This window comes from Aquarana catesbeiana, linkage group LG04 (genome assembly GCF_042186555.1).
Source record: "Aquarana catesbeiana isolate 2022-GZ linkage group LG04, ASM4218655v1, whole genome shotgun sequence".
Lineage (NCBI taxonomy): Eukaryota > Metazoa > Chordata > Amphibia > Anura > Ranidae > Aquarana > Aquarana catesbeiana.
In genome coordinates, this window is record NC_133327.1 from 246,836,009 (window position 1) to 246,849,860 (window position 13,852).

General features: G+C 46.0%; 1 protein-coding gene across 1 annotated transcript in view; it reads left to right on the plus strand.

The window, feature by feature from the left end:
* Positions 1-360: 360 nt before the first annotated feature.
* Positions 361-13,852, plus strand: part of LOC141139839 (probable cation-transporting ATPase 13A4) — a 156,966-nt gene continuing 143,474 nt past the window's right edge. Inside the window, exon 1 of the mRNA XM_073626363.1 lies at positions 361-572. Within this exon, the coding sequence (XP_073482464.1) occupies positions 510-572 (63 nt within the window). The 5' untranslated portion in view covers positions 361-509. The remainder of the gene's footprint in view (positions 573-13,852) is intronic.

The window sequence follows — 13,852 nt, forward strand, 5'->3', positions numbered from 1 at the left end:
CACCAAATGGCTGGTGTCATAAAGGATCACATGATCAGCACCATGGCAACTGCAGATCAAACAGAGGCTAAGATGGCAGCTTCCTTGGTTGTAAAGGATAGGAGGGTTTAGTTCCACATTTAATTATTCTTAACAAAAATTATTCTTAACAGAAGTTACATCTACAAAAAATAGATTTTTTTAGTCAGTTCAAGCTGCATCTTATAATTTCACAACAAGGAGTGTTCTGCAAGTAACCCAGTGCCTGTTTAGGCTGCTTGTCCTCCTTATTGCGCACAGTATACCTTCAATTATATCACACAGTACAAGCTGGAGGGTGATCCCACTGCTACCTGTCCTGTAAAGGGTTACATCACCTGGTTGATGTGAGGGGCGGAGCCGCGGAGCCAGAACTGAACTGTTTCACAATTGAAACTTGCATTTGTCACTGACAGGCCAGCAAGGTGTGCTGACATTCTACTACACTGGACAGATTTCAGTGCTGATATAAGGGACATCGCAGTGATTTGATGGGGGAAAAACCGAATAATGGCCACCGTGCGCTGCTTAACCAAGGAGAGGAAAATGAGATGGTAAGTGACCTAATTTTCCAGGAGACGCACGACTCGTCAGCTCTTTATTAAACTTGGCATTGCTTTTTATCTACATTGCTAGAATTTCATGACATCCTATCAAACAAGTATGCACTTGCTTTACTTTGCTGTCTGAGTATATAATCCTTACTGTATTTTAGGAATTTGTACTGTGTATATAAAACTTATTTCCAGGACTTTTTTTTTTTATGTTAGTCAGGTGTGATCTTAATTTTTCTATATTTGCATTCAGCTTACATTGTACTCCTTCTTGCCTGATCCGTAAAGCTTTGTAAATTGAAGTTACCCATAGCAACGTATACGATTTTGGTGTAGGCCTCATTCACACAGGCATGGGATTATATGCATTTATAGGATGTTTTTGTAATGTATTTAAATGCGTGTAATCCTATTAAATGCTATATCGCACATGCTGGGGTTGATTTACTAAAACTGGAGAGTGCAAAATCTGGTACAGCTCTGCATAGAAACCAATAAGCTTCTAACTTCAGCTTGTTCAATTAAGCTTTGACAAAAAAAAAAAACTGGAAGCTGATTGGTTTCTATGCAGAGCTGCACCAGATTTTGCACTCTCCAGTCTTGGTAAAACCACCCCACGGTGTTTACTTGTGTTCAGGCGTAGTCAGTAAGGATGAGCTCCGGCGTGTTCGCACAGCCCACGTGCAGAGCCCGCCAGGAAGTCGGCGCTGCGCTAATCACAGGCAGTGAGACATTGTCCTGATGCGCAGCAGCAGAGATCGGGAAACGTCTCACTGCCTGTGATTAGCACAGTGCCGACTTCCTGGTGGGCTCTGCACGTGGGCTGTGCGAACACGCCGGAGCTCATCCTTAGTAGTCAGTTTAACTGTGTTTTAGAAAAAATAAAAATTAAAATAGAAATGTGTGCATCCAGGAGCTGATTAGATATTCTGAATGTGTCTAAACACATGTAAAGGCAGGAGATATTGGAGAGATAGGAAGTATAAAGTTTGTTTATGATTTCATTTCGCAAGTCAACTTCTCTGCTGAAAGAGAAAAACGTAGAAGGCCCACTTGAATGAGGGCTAATAAGGAGAAAGACATAGAAATAATACAATAAATTAAGGTATATGGTATATGCAGTGTGTGTGTGTGTGTGTGTGTGTATATATTATATACATTTTTTTTATATTATGATACACTTGTAACTTTTAACACTTGGTTCCTCACCAACCAAGCAGGTTCCTGCTCTTTCTCCAAAATATATACTGTAAATCTAAGAACGGGATTTCAGTGTCCAAATTCTGCAAAAGTCTTTCACTTCTAATTCAAAGTGCCATACAATGTCGCATGAAGCAGTATTAAACCAAAAGCAAACATTTATTATATTGCAGTTACCAATTCTTGCCGCATTAGTTTCCTTTTTTTAGACTTTCTTCCATTGTTATTTTCATATAATGATCCAGCCAGCAAGTCTGTTGTTTTTCTCAAGCTCAAACTCTCTGGCAGAATGTATCTGTTGATATGGATGAGACAAACCACTTAAAGCGGAGCTTCAGTCATTTTTTCAACTTTCCATCCATTAAATCTTCAGCCCTTGTTTTAATTTTGGATAGTAAAACATTTTTTTTTGACAGTAAATACATTATACATCCCACTTCCTGTTTCTTGTCTGTTAAAAAGCCTTGGCTTATGACATCATGCACAGCTCTCTCTCACTCTCTCATGAGAGTTTGCCAGGAAGGGAGCAGGTATGAGTCATAAGAGGGCCAATGAAAGCTGCAGAGCTGGAGGTGTGTCTGTAAATCCAGGAAGTGGACAGGCACCAGCTTCAGCTGCCCACAGTTAAAATTATTGCAGCCAGTGGAGGGAGATTTCTGCAACATATTGGGCAAGTATAGAATTGCAGTATATATAAAATTAATATGCAAAGTGGTTGGAGGGAAGCTTCAGAATGGCAAAGATGTTTTTATTACAGATTATGTGAGCAGACTGCAGTTCCTCTTTAACACTGTCAAGGGTGATTACAATGAACAGCCTTTATTTATTCATGCAAAGCTTTATCCCAAAAGGAAAAACATGTTTACTGTAACTGCTTATAAAGTGTGAGCTGGAGTTTGGCTTTAATTTGTTAGTGTATCAAAATCAGCTAATACATTTAAAGCCCCCCCCCCCCCCAGACTGATAATGCTGCTGCGCCTCCTGTGCTCATTCCTCCAGAGTTGTGTCTCATTAATACAGGAGGTGTGTTACTGGTCAGATCACCAGCTGAAAACAGATGGGGGGGGGGCTAAAGAAAAGAAAACTGGTGCAGCCACCACATCTAATGATTGGTAAGCTGCAATATATTACATTTGCGGTTTTAGGATTAATAATGCTTTAATTTAATTTTGACAACTGTTTCGAGCGAGTATGCTTGAAAAGTGTGTGGTCACTCGATGTGTGTGTGTGTGTGTATATTATGGATTGTGATCAGCTGGTATGAGTTCTAAACTTGTCTTGTTTTATTTGTAGCCTAGTTTGACAGGTCTGTTAAAAGTATTCCTCCTTGACCTGCATCTTGCTAGTAACCATTAAAATAAGTATATGTATTATGCCTGTTGTGTAGACTCCTACTCAGCTGAAAAAGGTGGCTGGCAGAATCTGCTGTAATCCTGTGTGTAAACATCCAGCCTGGGTTCAGATCACCCGGATCTTTCATGCTTCACTTGCAGCTGAATGTTTACTAGTGCCGTGAAAATGCTGGTTTTAGAGAGCATTTAAACCTATTAGCCATCACTATAGAAACAACATTTTTGGAGTGGGCTTTGTACTGGCTTAAAATGTTCAGTTCTGCTGTTTTTTTAAATGGTGACTGGAGTTTTGGTGAGAAAATAACAATCTCTTGTGGGTATGCGATATACACTGCATTATATTTTTATTTTTGTTATTATGTTCTTTTCTGAAGAAATTTCTATTCTTTACTATGACCTTTTCAGACTGATTGGTAGGGTCATCCTTCGGTGTAATGACCCAAAGCAATTTCCTCAAAGAAGTGCTGTTTGCATTCCTTTAGAAGCGGAGGAGCCTTGGGACTCATGCACATGGGATAAAAAATGGCTGCTTTTTTATGCCTCTGAATACAGCTCAGTTGTACCCAAACTGTACATGCACATACTGACATTTCGATCTGTAATCTAGTGCAGTGTTCAGGGACAGAAAAAAAAATTCCCAAAACCAGTGTTTGGAAAGAAATGTATTTGCATAATGTACATATGTAAAATATGTGCTAATGTTTACATACGCACAGTGCAAATGTACTCTGTTGGAGTACAAAAGACGCCTGCGTCCTAGGAATGGTAGGATGCTAGGTGGCAGAAGCTGCCTGTGTCCTAGCAACAGAGGACACTAGGTGGCAGAAGCTGCCTGTGTCCTAGCAACAGAGGACACTAGGTGGCAGAAGCTGCCTGTGTCCTAGCAACAGAGGACACTAGGTGGCAGAAGTTATCCGTGTCCTACCAAAAAAGGTTGCTAGCCAGCTATCTTGTTGTAACGATAAAGTGCTGTGCTAGTCAACAAACAAACATACAGTATATAAAACAAATGAATAATACTATGAAAATGCTCCATTGGGATAGCACCCGAATCCTAGCAACAATGGATGCTATGCTAATTATTATAAGCAAGAGCTGCGCTTACCCTTAGCTGCTAACTAATATAAAGGTGAAAATGTGTCAGTAAAGTGCAATCAATACAAATAAAGTGCATATATACATTAAAGTGCATAAAGTCCAGCAAAAGTATTAATTCCAAGATGACTGTGCAGCTCTTTATATTCTTGTGAAGATGCCTTTAAAGAAAAGTGCTCTATTCCACACCAATCCACCGTCTGTGCCTCCATCAGGGTATGCACTCACCTGCCAATAATGACCCCCTAGTAGAGTATACATTGAGGTCGGTCAACCAGGCTTCAAACCACTATTAATGTGTGCTGCATTGCCAACCAGGAACTATGGATCCACAGGAACAATAGATGCTAGATGGCAATAGCTGCCTGCAACAGAAGGACACTAGGTGGCTTACTTTGGAAGCTGCCTATGTCCTAGTAACAAAGAATATTACACGGCTCTTCAAAGGCCAATTTGTACTATATGCTGTACACATGTAAATGTTATCAAAAACTGTATATGCATACAGTGTACGGCAGGGCTGGACTGGGAATAAAAACCAGCCCTGGAAATAATTTTATACCAGCCCCATAGCGTTATTATACCATCCCAACAGCATAATGTCAGAGGCTGTGCGGACATGGTACAGGAGGTGGTCATAGGCTGTGCGCACATTGTACAGGAGGTGGTCATAGGCTGTGCGAACATGGTACAGGGGGTGGTCATAGGCTGTGCAGACATGGTACAGGAGATGTCGGGGGCTGTGCAGACATGGTACAGGAGATGTCGGGGGCTGTGCAGACATGGTACAGGAGGTGTCGGGGGGGCTGTGGAGACATGGTACAGGAGATGTCGGGGGTTGTGCGGACATGGTACAGGAGATGTCGGGGGCTGTGCAGACATGGTACAGGAGATGTCGGGGGGCTGTGGAGACATGGTACAGGAGATGTCAGGGGGCTGTAGAGACATGATACAGGAGATGTCGGGGGGCTGTGGAGACATGATACAGGAGATGTCGGGGGGCTGTGGAGACATGATACAGGAGATGTCGGGGGGCTGTGGAGACATGATACAGGAGATGTCGGGGGGCTGTGGAGACATGATACAGGAGATGTCGGGGGGCTGTGGAGACATGATACAGGAGATGTCGGGGGGCTGTGGAGACATGATACAGGAGATGTCGGGGGGCTGTGGAGACATGGTACAGGAGATGTCGGGGCTGTGGAGACATGGTACAGGAGATGTCGGGGGCTGTGCGAACATGGTATAGGAGAGTAACAGAGGGTGGTCATAGGCAGTGCAGACATGGTACAGGAGAGTAACAGGAGGAGATCAGAGGCTGCGGAGGGGTCCGGTCTTACCTGGCTATGATGCGGAGAAGCGCACGCCACCGCTGAGAGGCATGCCTTACATTTAAAAATAGCACATGCACCTGCCTGCCCGAAAATGGCCAAGCGTGTACGGGCTTTCCCGAGTCCAGCTAGCTTCGGAACGGCACATGTACTGTTGACAAGTCGGCCCTCAGCCATACTTTTTAGGGACGCCGCTGCAGCCACAGCTCAAAGTGCCCCCAGAGCAGGCGGCCTCCCGGCCTACCCGCTAATTTCCTGCTATCCCGGTAGGCCAGTCCAGTCCTGGTGTACAGACAAGATTTAGCAAGCAAGATCCTGTGTAAAGCCATATGCTTGTGTGCATGAGCCCTTAGGAAGTGACCTAGCAAAAACTGAATTTCTATCAAGAGATTCCAAAAGTTACTAAGCCAATCAAAAAAGCAGGAAAGGGGTGTTTCAGTGTTCTCTTGCGATGCACTAACCACTTTTTTGTTTTTTTTGTTTTTCAAACACATGTTAAAATCAGGATCTTTTTGCTGGAAAATTACTTTAAAACTCATGTTTTCAGATAAATAACACTAATGCCGCGTACACACGGTCGGACTTTCCGGCATACTTGGTCCGGCGGACCAGAGTGTGCCGGACAATCCGCCCGTGTGTGGGCGGCGGCGGACTTTTCCGGCGGACTTCTTCCCAAAAGCCCGCCGGACCTAGATTTTAAACATGTTTGAAATCTTTCCGTCGGACTCAGTTTCGGGCGGAAAGTCCGCTCGTGTGTGTGCTGGTCCGACGGAAAGCCCGCTCGTGTGTAGGCTGGTCCGACAGACCAAATACGACACGAGGGGATGGTATTGCATCTCGCGCTCGCTGCAATAGGAAAAACAAATCTTCCTATTGCGGCGAGCGCGGGGCATACCAGGCCCTTAGGTCTGGTATGGATTATAAAGGGGAACCCCGCTACGCCGAAAAAACGGCGTGGGGTCCCCCTAAAATCCATACCAGACCCCGATCCGAGCACGCAGCCTGGCCGGTCAGGAAAGGGGGTGGGGACGAGCGAGCGCCCCCCCCCTCCTGAACCGTACCAGGCCGCATGCCCTCAACATGGGGGGTGGGTGCTTTGGGGGAGGGGGGCGCCCTGCGCCCCCCCCCCCAAAGCACCTTGTCCCCATGTTGATGAGGACAAGGGCCTCTTCCCGACAACCCTGGCCGTTGGTTGTCGGGGTCTGCGGGCGGGGGCTTATCGGAATCTGGGAGCCCCCTTTAATAAGGGGGCCCCCAGATCCCGGCCCCCCACCCTATGTAAATGAGTATGGGGTACATGGTACCCCTACCCATTTACCTAGGAAAAAAGTGTAAGTAATAAAACACACTACACAGGTTTTTAAAATATTTTATTAAACAGCTCCGGGGGGGGGATCTTCCTCCGGCTTCGGGGGTCTTCCTCCGGCTTCGGGGGTCCCTCCGCTTCATCTTCTCCCGGCGTCCGGTTGGTTCTTCTCCGCTCTCCGGCCTCTTCTCCCGGTGTCGCAGGTCTTCGGCCGGCCCCTCCGCTCTCTTCATGTAGCTCTATTGCGAGCGGAGGTCCGGACTTCTGGGCTTCTGGGCTTCTTGGCTTCTCTTCTCTTCTCTTCCCCCAGATGTTGACACGACGCTCTCTCCGGCTGGACTGGTCTCTGAGGGCTGCGTTGTGACTTATATAGGCGGAGACCCCGCCCCCATATGATGTCACAGTCCCTGGGCATGCTGGGACTGTGACGTTTTAGGGGGCGTGGTCGACCACGCCCCCTAAAACGTCACAGTCCCAGCATGCCCAAGGACTGTGACATCATATGGGGGCGGGGTCTCCGCCTATATAAGTCACAACGCAGCCCTCAGAGACCAGTCCAGCCGGAGAGAGCGTCGTGTCAACATCTGGGGGAAGAGAAGAGAAGAGAAGCCAAGAAGCCCAGAAGCCCAGAAGTCCGGACCTCCGCTCGCAATAGAGCTACATGAAGAGAGCGGAGGGGCCGGCCGAAGACCTGCGACACCGGGAGAAGAGGCCGGAGAGCGGAGAAGAACCAACCGGACGCCGGGAGAAGATGAAGCGGAGGGACCCCCGAAGCCGGAGGAAGATCCCCCCCCCCGGAGCTGTTTAATAAAATATTTTAAAAACCTGTGTGGTGTGTTTTATTACTTACACTTTTTTCCTAGGTAAATGGGTAGGGGTACCATGTACCCCATACTCATTTACATAGGGTGGGGGGCCGGGATCTGGGGGCCCCCTTATTAAAGGGGGCTCCCAGATTCCGATAAGCCCCCGCCCGCAGACCCCGACAACCAACGGCCAGGGTTGTCGGGAAGAGGCCCTTGTCCTCATCAACATGGGGACAAGGTGCTTTGGGGGGGGGGGCGCAGGGCGCCCCCCTCCCCCAAAGCACCCACCCCCCATGTTGAGGGCATGCGGCCTGGTACGGTTCAGGAGGGGGGGGGGGCGCTCGCTCGTCCCCACCCCCTTTCCTGACCGGCCAGGCTGCGTGCTCGGATCGGGTCTGGTATGGATTTTAGGGGGGGCCCCACGCCGTTTTTTCGGCGTAGCGGGGTTCCCCTTTATAATCCATACCAGACCTAAGGGCCTGGTATGCCCCGCGACGGGGCTTGCAAGGTGTCAATCTAGCCGATAAAAGCGGCAAGATTGACATCCTTTTCTAGTCCCGTCGCACCTGAGTCACGTTCAAAATGAACGGACTTGTCCGTGTGTGGGCAAGTCCGTTCATTCTGAAAGTCCGCCGGAACTCCGGCGAAAGTCCGTCGGAAAGACGGGCGGACTTAGCCCGCCGGAAAATCCCGGCGTGTGTGGGTAAGTCCGTTCGTTTTAAAGTCCGGCGCACCTGGCGGACAAAGTCCGTCGGAAAGTGTGCCGGACCAAGTAGGATAGAAAGTCCGCTCGTGTGTACGCGGCATTAGATGAATTTTAGTGCACAAAAACATTATAATACCCAATTTTGGTAAAATATAAGACATGGAGTTGCATCAGGTAAATGGATACCAAACATGTCAAGACTTAAAACTGTGCACATCCATGAAATTGTGAAAACTCGCAGTATCTAAAAATTTTGCTTTAAAAGCCTTTAACGGGTTATCAGTTTAGAGTTAAAGTTTTACTAAACCCACAACAGTAAAAATCTGTCTGTATATGTGGAATAGCATGCTTGTTATGCTCACTGTGGAACTTAAGGGGTTAATCCTCTGCATTGTGTATTATATATGCACAGATCCTCCCCATCCTGCAGGGGAGGGACACAGTCAGAGTAGTAAAGCTGCACATGCTCAGTTTGGCCTCTATTGCTGGAGGGAATATTTCCTTGTTGAGCTGAGCTTTTCAGGTCACATGACATTGACATCACACATGTGGGCGTGTATACAGATCCTAAATGACAGCCCAGTCTCTCCCTCCTCCTCCTTCATGCAGAGTAACTAAAAAAAGAATGTGACAGACCTAGCCGGGAGAGAGACTTTTGGAGGGGACTGTATGCTAGCCTCTTGCGGATCGATCGTGGGACCTGGCATTTGGGGGAACGGTGCTCTTTGTGAGCTGTATGCCTGGGGACCCTTGAGGTGGATTCGGGTCCTGGTCCCCCAGGACACATAGACTCTGGGGACCCTGGATTTGCCATATTGGAATAGTGACTGATTCATACCGTTGGGACTCCTACTGTTAAATGCTAATGTCATCAATTCCAGCTACCTGTCTGTTGTCTGCTAAAATGTGTATTGTAAATAAGTCTCTAGTATGGGATCTAAGAGTCATTAGATCCCCATTGTGGTTTGTGTTTAACTCTGCTATTGTGATAATGTTGATTGGGGGTTCTAAGCTACATGACGGCCAGTCTGGCCTAAAGGTCATGTCTGAGTAATGTAGGCTGTCTAAAGGGATTAGTTAATTAGCCCACGTTAATTAGGTTAATTGGGTTACAGGTGTATTGTTAGAGTAATATGAGCCGGAGGTATGCACCTCCACTGTTAGTGTATAAAAGAGCCTGTATTTTTGAATAAAGGAGATTACTGGTTGAACTTACATACAGCCTGCCTGGTGTTTGTTCTGAGCTATCACAATTGGGTTAGAACGGCACATAGCTGTAGTTCTAATCCCGGAGCATTGGATGACCGAGCAATCAGATGTTGCAATCTGCAATTTGATTCTATAGCAGCAGAGGAGTGTCGGGAGAGTGGAACAGAGCGAGCAAGGGGCTCGTTACAAAGAACACAGTGGATAGGATGTCACATGTTGACTGATGGGTGATCCACCTCCCATAACAGCATGACTGTAGTGGAAATCTCCTCCTACCTGAACACTCTCTTTATGGAGTCATCAGGGATCTATTCGACCCCCAGTGTCTCTCCTGCTCTCCACTGCAGCTAATCAAGCACCGATGCCTTAACTCGGTCAGCGAGATATTTTCCCTAAAAAGGCCTTTGGGCCTGGTGACTTTTGTGCCTGTGTCTTGTGATCTTCCTCTGTTAATGCCATAATAGCTTGACCGGCCAAACAAGGAGTTTATGGCCAGCTCAGAGATTCGCTTGGTGGGTACCAGAGTGCACTGCACTCTCTAGCCGCTCCTCCCAGACCATTAGTAAGATGTTAGAGCCATTGAACTTTGGTACTAATGCAAGGGCCGCTTCTAAGGATACTACCACATCCGTCCAACAGGGTCAACAATTCTTGTATTGTACAGTTGTAAGTGAACAGAACAACAGTAATCTGCAATCACTAGCACTAGTATAATGGCTTTGCAACTGCAGCACACACGTGAGGTAACAGTTCCGAACAATATCGTATCCACAAACACAGCGCCACACGGCAACATGGTTGAGAAGCTAGTATTTTTGCTCTCAGAGATGTTGGCAACACCTTGATAGAGTCCAGCATGGAAGTACTTAGGTATAAGTTACATTACTAGAGTGGAATCTGAATAGGGGATGCTAACAGGCAGGGTAGTGGTGAAAATCCTAATACACAGCACTGAAGATTGGAGGATGGTGAATCAGACAGAGGTCCCTAATATATCCCTCCTTGATTAGGAACTTTTCTTTAGGGCTAACTCTCTGTGCCTCACCAGCGTGGCTCCTTTCCCTATTCTAGCCACTTGCAAAATGCATGCCAACCCCAGCAGAGCACTGCTGTTTATTAGCCCTGCCTATACTAAAGATGGCCACTGAGGTCACTCAGGGCTGCTGTGTCCAATCGAACCACAACTCCCCTGATGACACCTATGGGGGGCCACAGAGGAACAATCTTCCTCTTAGTCTCCCCTTCTCCCTGCACCACAGCACCAGTGCCACCCACAGCATAGAGGATATACTATACCTGCCCTCAAGGGTGGGGGTGGTGAGCTCACCATCCTTAATGGAACCCTTAGTTTTAAATTGTGACTTCCAAAGGGGAAAAAGCCCTGGGATGCAACCACAACTTTTAGTTAACACATATTACAGTTAATAATAAAACATATTTATACTCGAGAGAGGTTGAGCTCAGTGGTATTTAACTATAATATGGATTAGTAAAAGGATTTTCATGTTTTTGTAATGGATTACCAAGACTGCTTCAGTATGTATGGAGTGATGGTGATACATTTTTATGCTGACATTGTTGGTTGCCATGGGAACTAAAATACAACTTCCAAAGAAACACAGCATCTAAAAGCGAGTTACCAGTGATTCACATAATCAATATTTTCCATGAGTTGGCATTCTTTAGAGCTTGTTCACATCTCCCACATTTGCCTGCATTTCAGCATTATGGTTTTCTAATTAAGGTAAAGGCAGGGACTGTCCAAAAATTGCTATGTCTGTGTAGATTGTATAGTGAATATAATATACAGTGTGTGTGTGTGTATATAATATAAAAAATATATATATCTCGTATTTTTTGCTCCATAAGATGCACCTGACTATAATGCCGCGTACACACGGTCGGACTTTGCCCGGCGGACGGGATTTCGTCGGACAATTCGGTCGTGTGTGGGCTCCAGCGGACTTTGTTTTCTCAAAAGTTGGACGGACTTAGATTTGAAACATGTTTCAAATCTATCCGACGGACTCGAGTCCGGTCGAAAAGTCCGCTCGTCTGTATGCTAGTTCGACGGACAAAAAGCCACGCTAGGGCAGCTATTGGCTACTGGCTATGAACTTCCTTGTTTTAGTCCAGTCGTACGTCATCACGTACGAATTCGACAGACTTTGGTGGATTGTGTGTAGGCAAGTCCGTTCATTCAGAAAGTCCGTCAAAGTCCGCCGGGCAAAGTCTGCAGTAAAGTCCGACCGTGTGTACGCGACATATGACGCACCTAGGTTTTAGAGGAAAATGCCTCATTTATTAGATTACTTTATTCTTCTACCCAGAACACAGTGGGGTTGATCTACTAAAACTGGAAAGTGCAAAATGTGGTGCAGCTGTGCATGGTAGACAATCATTTTCTAACTTCAGCTTGTTCAATTAGGCTTTGGCAAAAAAAACCTGGAAGCTGATTGGTTTCTATGCAGAGCTGCACCAGATTTTGCACTTTCAAGTTTTAGTAAATCAACCCCACTGTGTGATGATCATGGGGGTTTTGCACTTCAGTGATAATTCCCTGTGGACCACTCATCAATTTTTTTTTTTCCAATGAGTTTGCCAAAATGTAGACTCCTGACAAAAATGTTTGTGTTTGAGTCCCTTTTTACCGGCGGGCTGGGCATCTAATAGTATTTTCCCAGTAAACGGGTCAGATATGGGTTGAGGTGGTACAAGCTTTGCAAGAGGGATACACAGTTAACTTCCAGGTTTTATGAAGGAAAAGCAGCCAGCTGGAGCCCCCTGAATGCCCAACCTATATGGGGAGCAGTGGAAAAATTGTGTGGGACTTTGTAACATCAGTATTCCAAAAGGGATACCACCGCTACGTGGATAGTTTTTACACTAGCCTCCGACTATTTCGTCATCTTTATCTCCAGCAAACTATGGCTTGTGGGACAGTGTGGCCAAACCACAAGGGCTTCCCACAAAGATTGGTCTTCACAAAGCTGCAAAGGGGGAGTCACTCAGTTTGCAGAATGAAGAGATTTTGGCCCTAAAATGGAGAGATAAATGTGATGTGTGTGTGTGTCCTTTCCTCCAAGATGACACCTCGGTGGAATTACAAGGAAGACATGGCCCCGTCCAAAAATCTAAGTGCATACATTACCATACCTCCCAACTTTTTGAGATGGGAGCGAGGGACACCTATTAGCAAATGTATGTAGGCATAGGACACACCCCCTGTCACGCCCCCTTAAAGGAGAATTGTACAAACTAATTATTAGTTAAACCCACAAGTGCTTTATTTTTACCACTACTATTCCTTTATATTGGATTTTGAAGTTTTCAAATGCAGCAATTTTAGTAATTGGATGAAAGGTTTAGCACTGGGAAACACTTTTTGAAAGATGAATAGTGCATTTTATTTACAACTATATGGATCAGACCAAAATGAGAGACATATGAGGAGGAATGAGGGACAGAGGGACATTGCCACAAATCAGGGACAGTCCCTCGGAATCAGGGACAGTTGGGAGGTATGCATTACCACAACCTGTTCATGGAAGGCGTGGACTATAACGACCAAATATTAAAGCCCTACTTGGCCACCATGACATCAATCCATTGGTAGAAAAAAATATCCATTTACCTCTTTCAGTTAGCCCTGTACAACTTCTATGTCATCTATTGTAAGTGCACACTGCTTCCATACCTAAGATACATAGCTAAGATATTAGTAAAGGCATGGTGAAGATATTTCTCATGTGTCTGCTTCCTGCAATTTCTCTGTATGATCATGCCTCTGCCTGCTGTCTGAACTGACCCAGACTGTTAATCGACCATGCCTCTGACTGCCCCCTGAAATTTTACCTTGGTCTGTTATTCAACCATACCAATACCTGCCACTTGAACTAATCCTGGCCTGTTTATTGACTACATTTCAGCCTTCCACCTGAACTGACCTCAGCCTGTTAATTGCGAATGCTTTTTGCCTGCTGCCTGGACTAATCTGATCTGAAGTAGTGGAATGGAAGACACCGGGATCTCACATATGCAGAAGTGAGGGGCTTCAGAATGTTATTTCAGAGCAGATAAAACAAAGCTTTTAGTTTTTCTTTTGGGTCTCTCTGGGATCAGGGTCTGGTGTACTGGAGGGTTCAAAGAGCTTTAGGTGGGAAGAAGCCTCTACCTCTGTGTCCAGGTCTTACCTGACTGATGCTCTAAGCCTGATGTTGCTGCCTGGATCAATCCTTTGGCTAGTTGCTGATTATGTAAATTATGGTCCCTCAC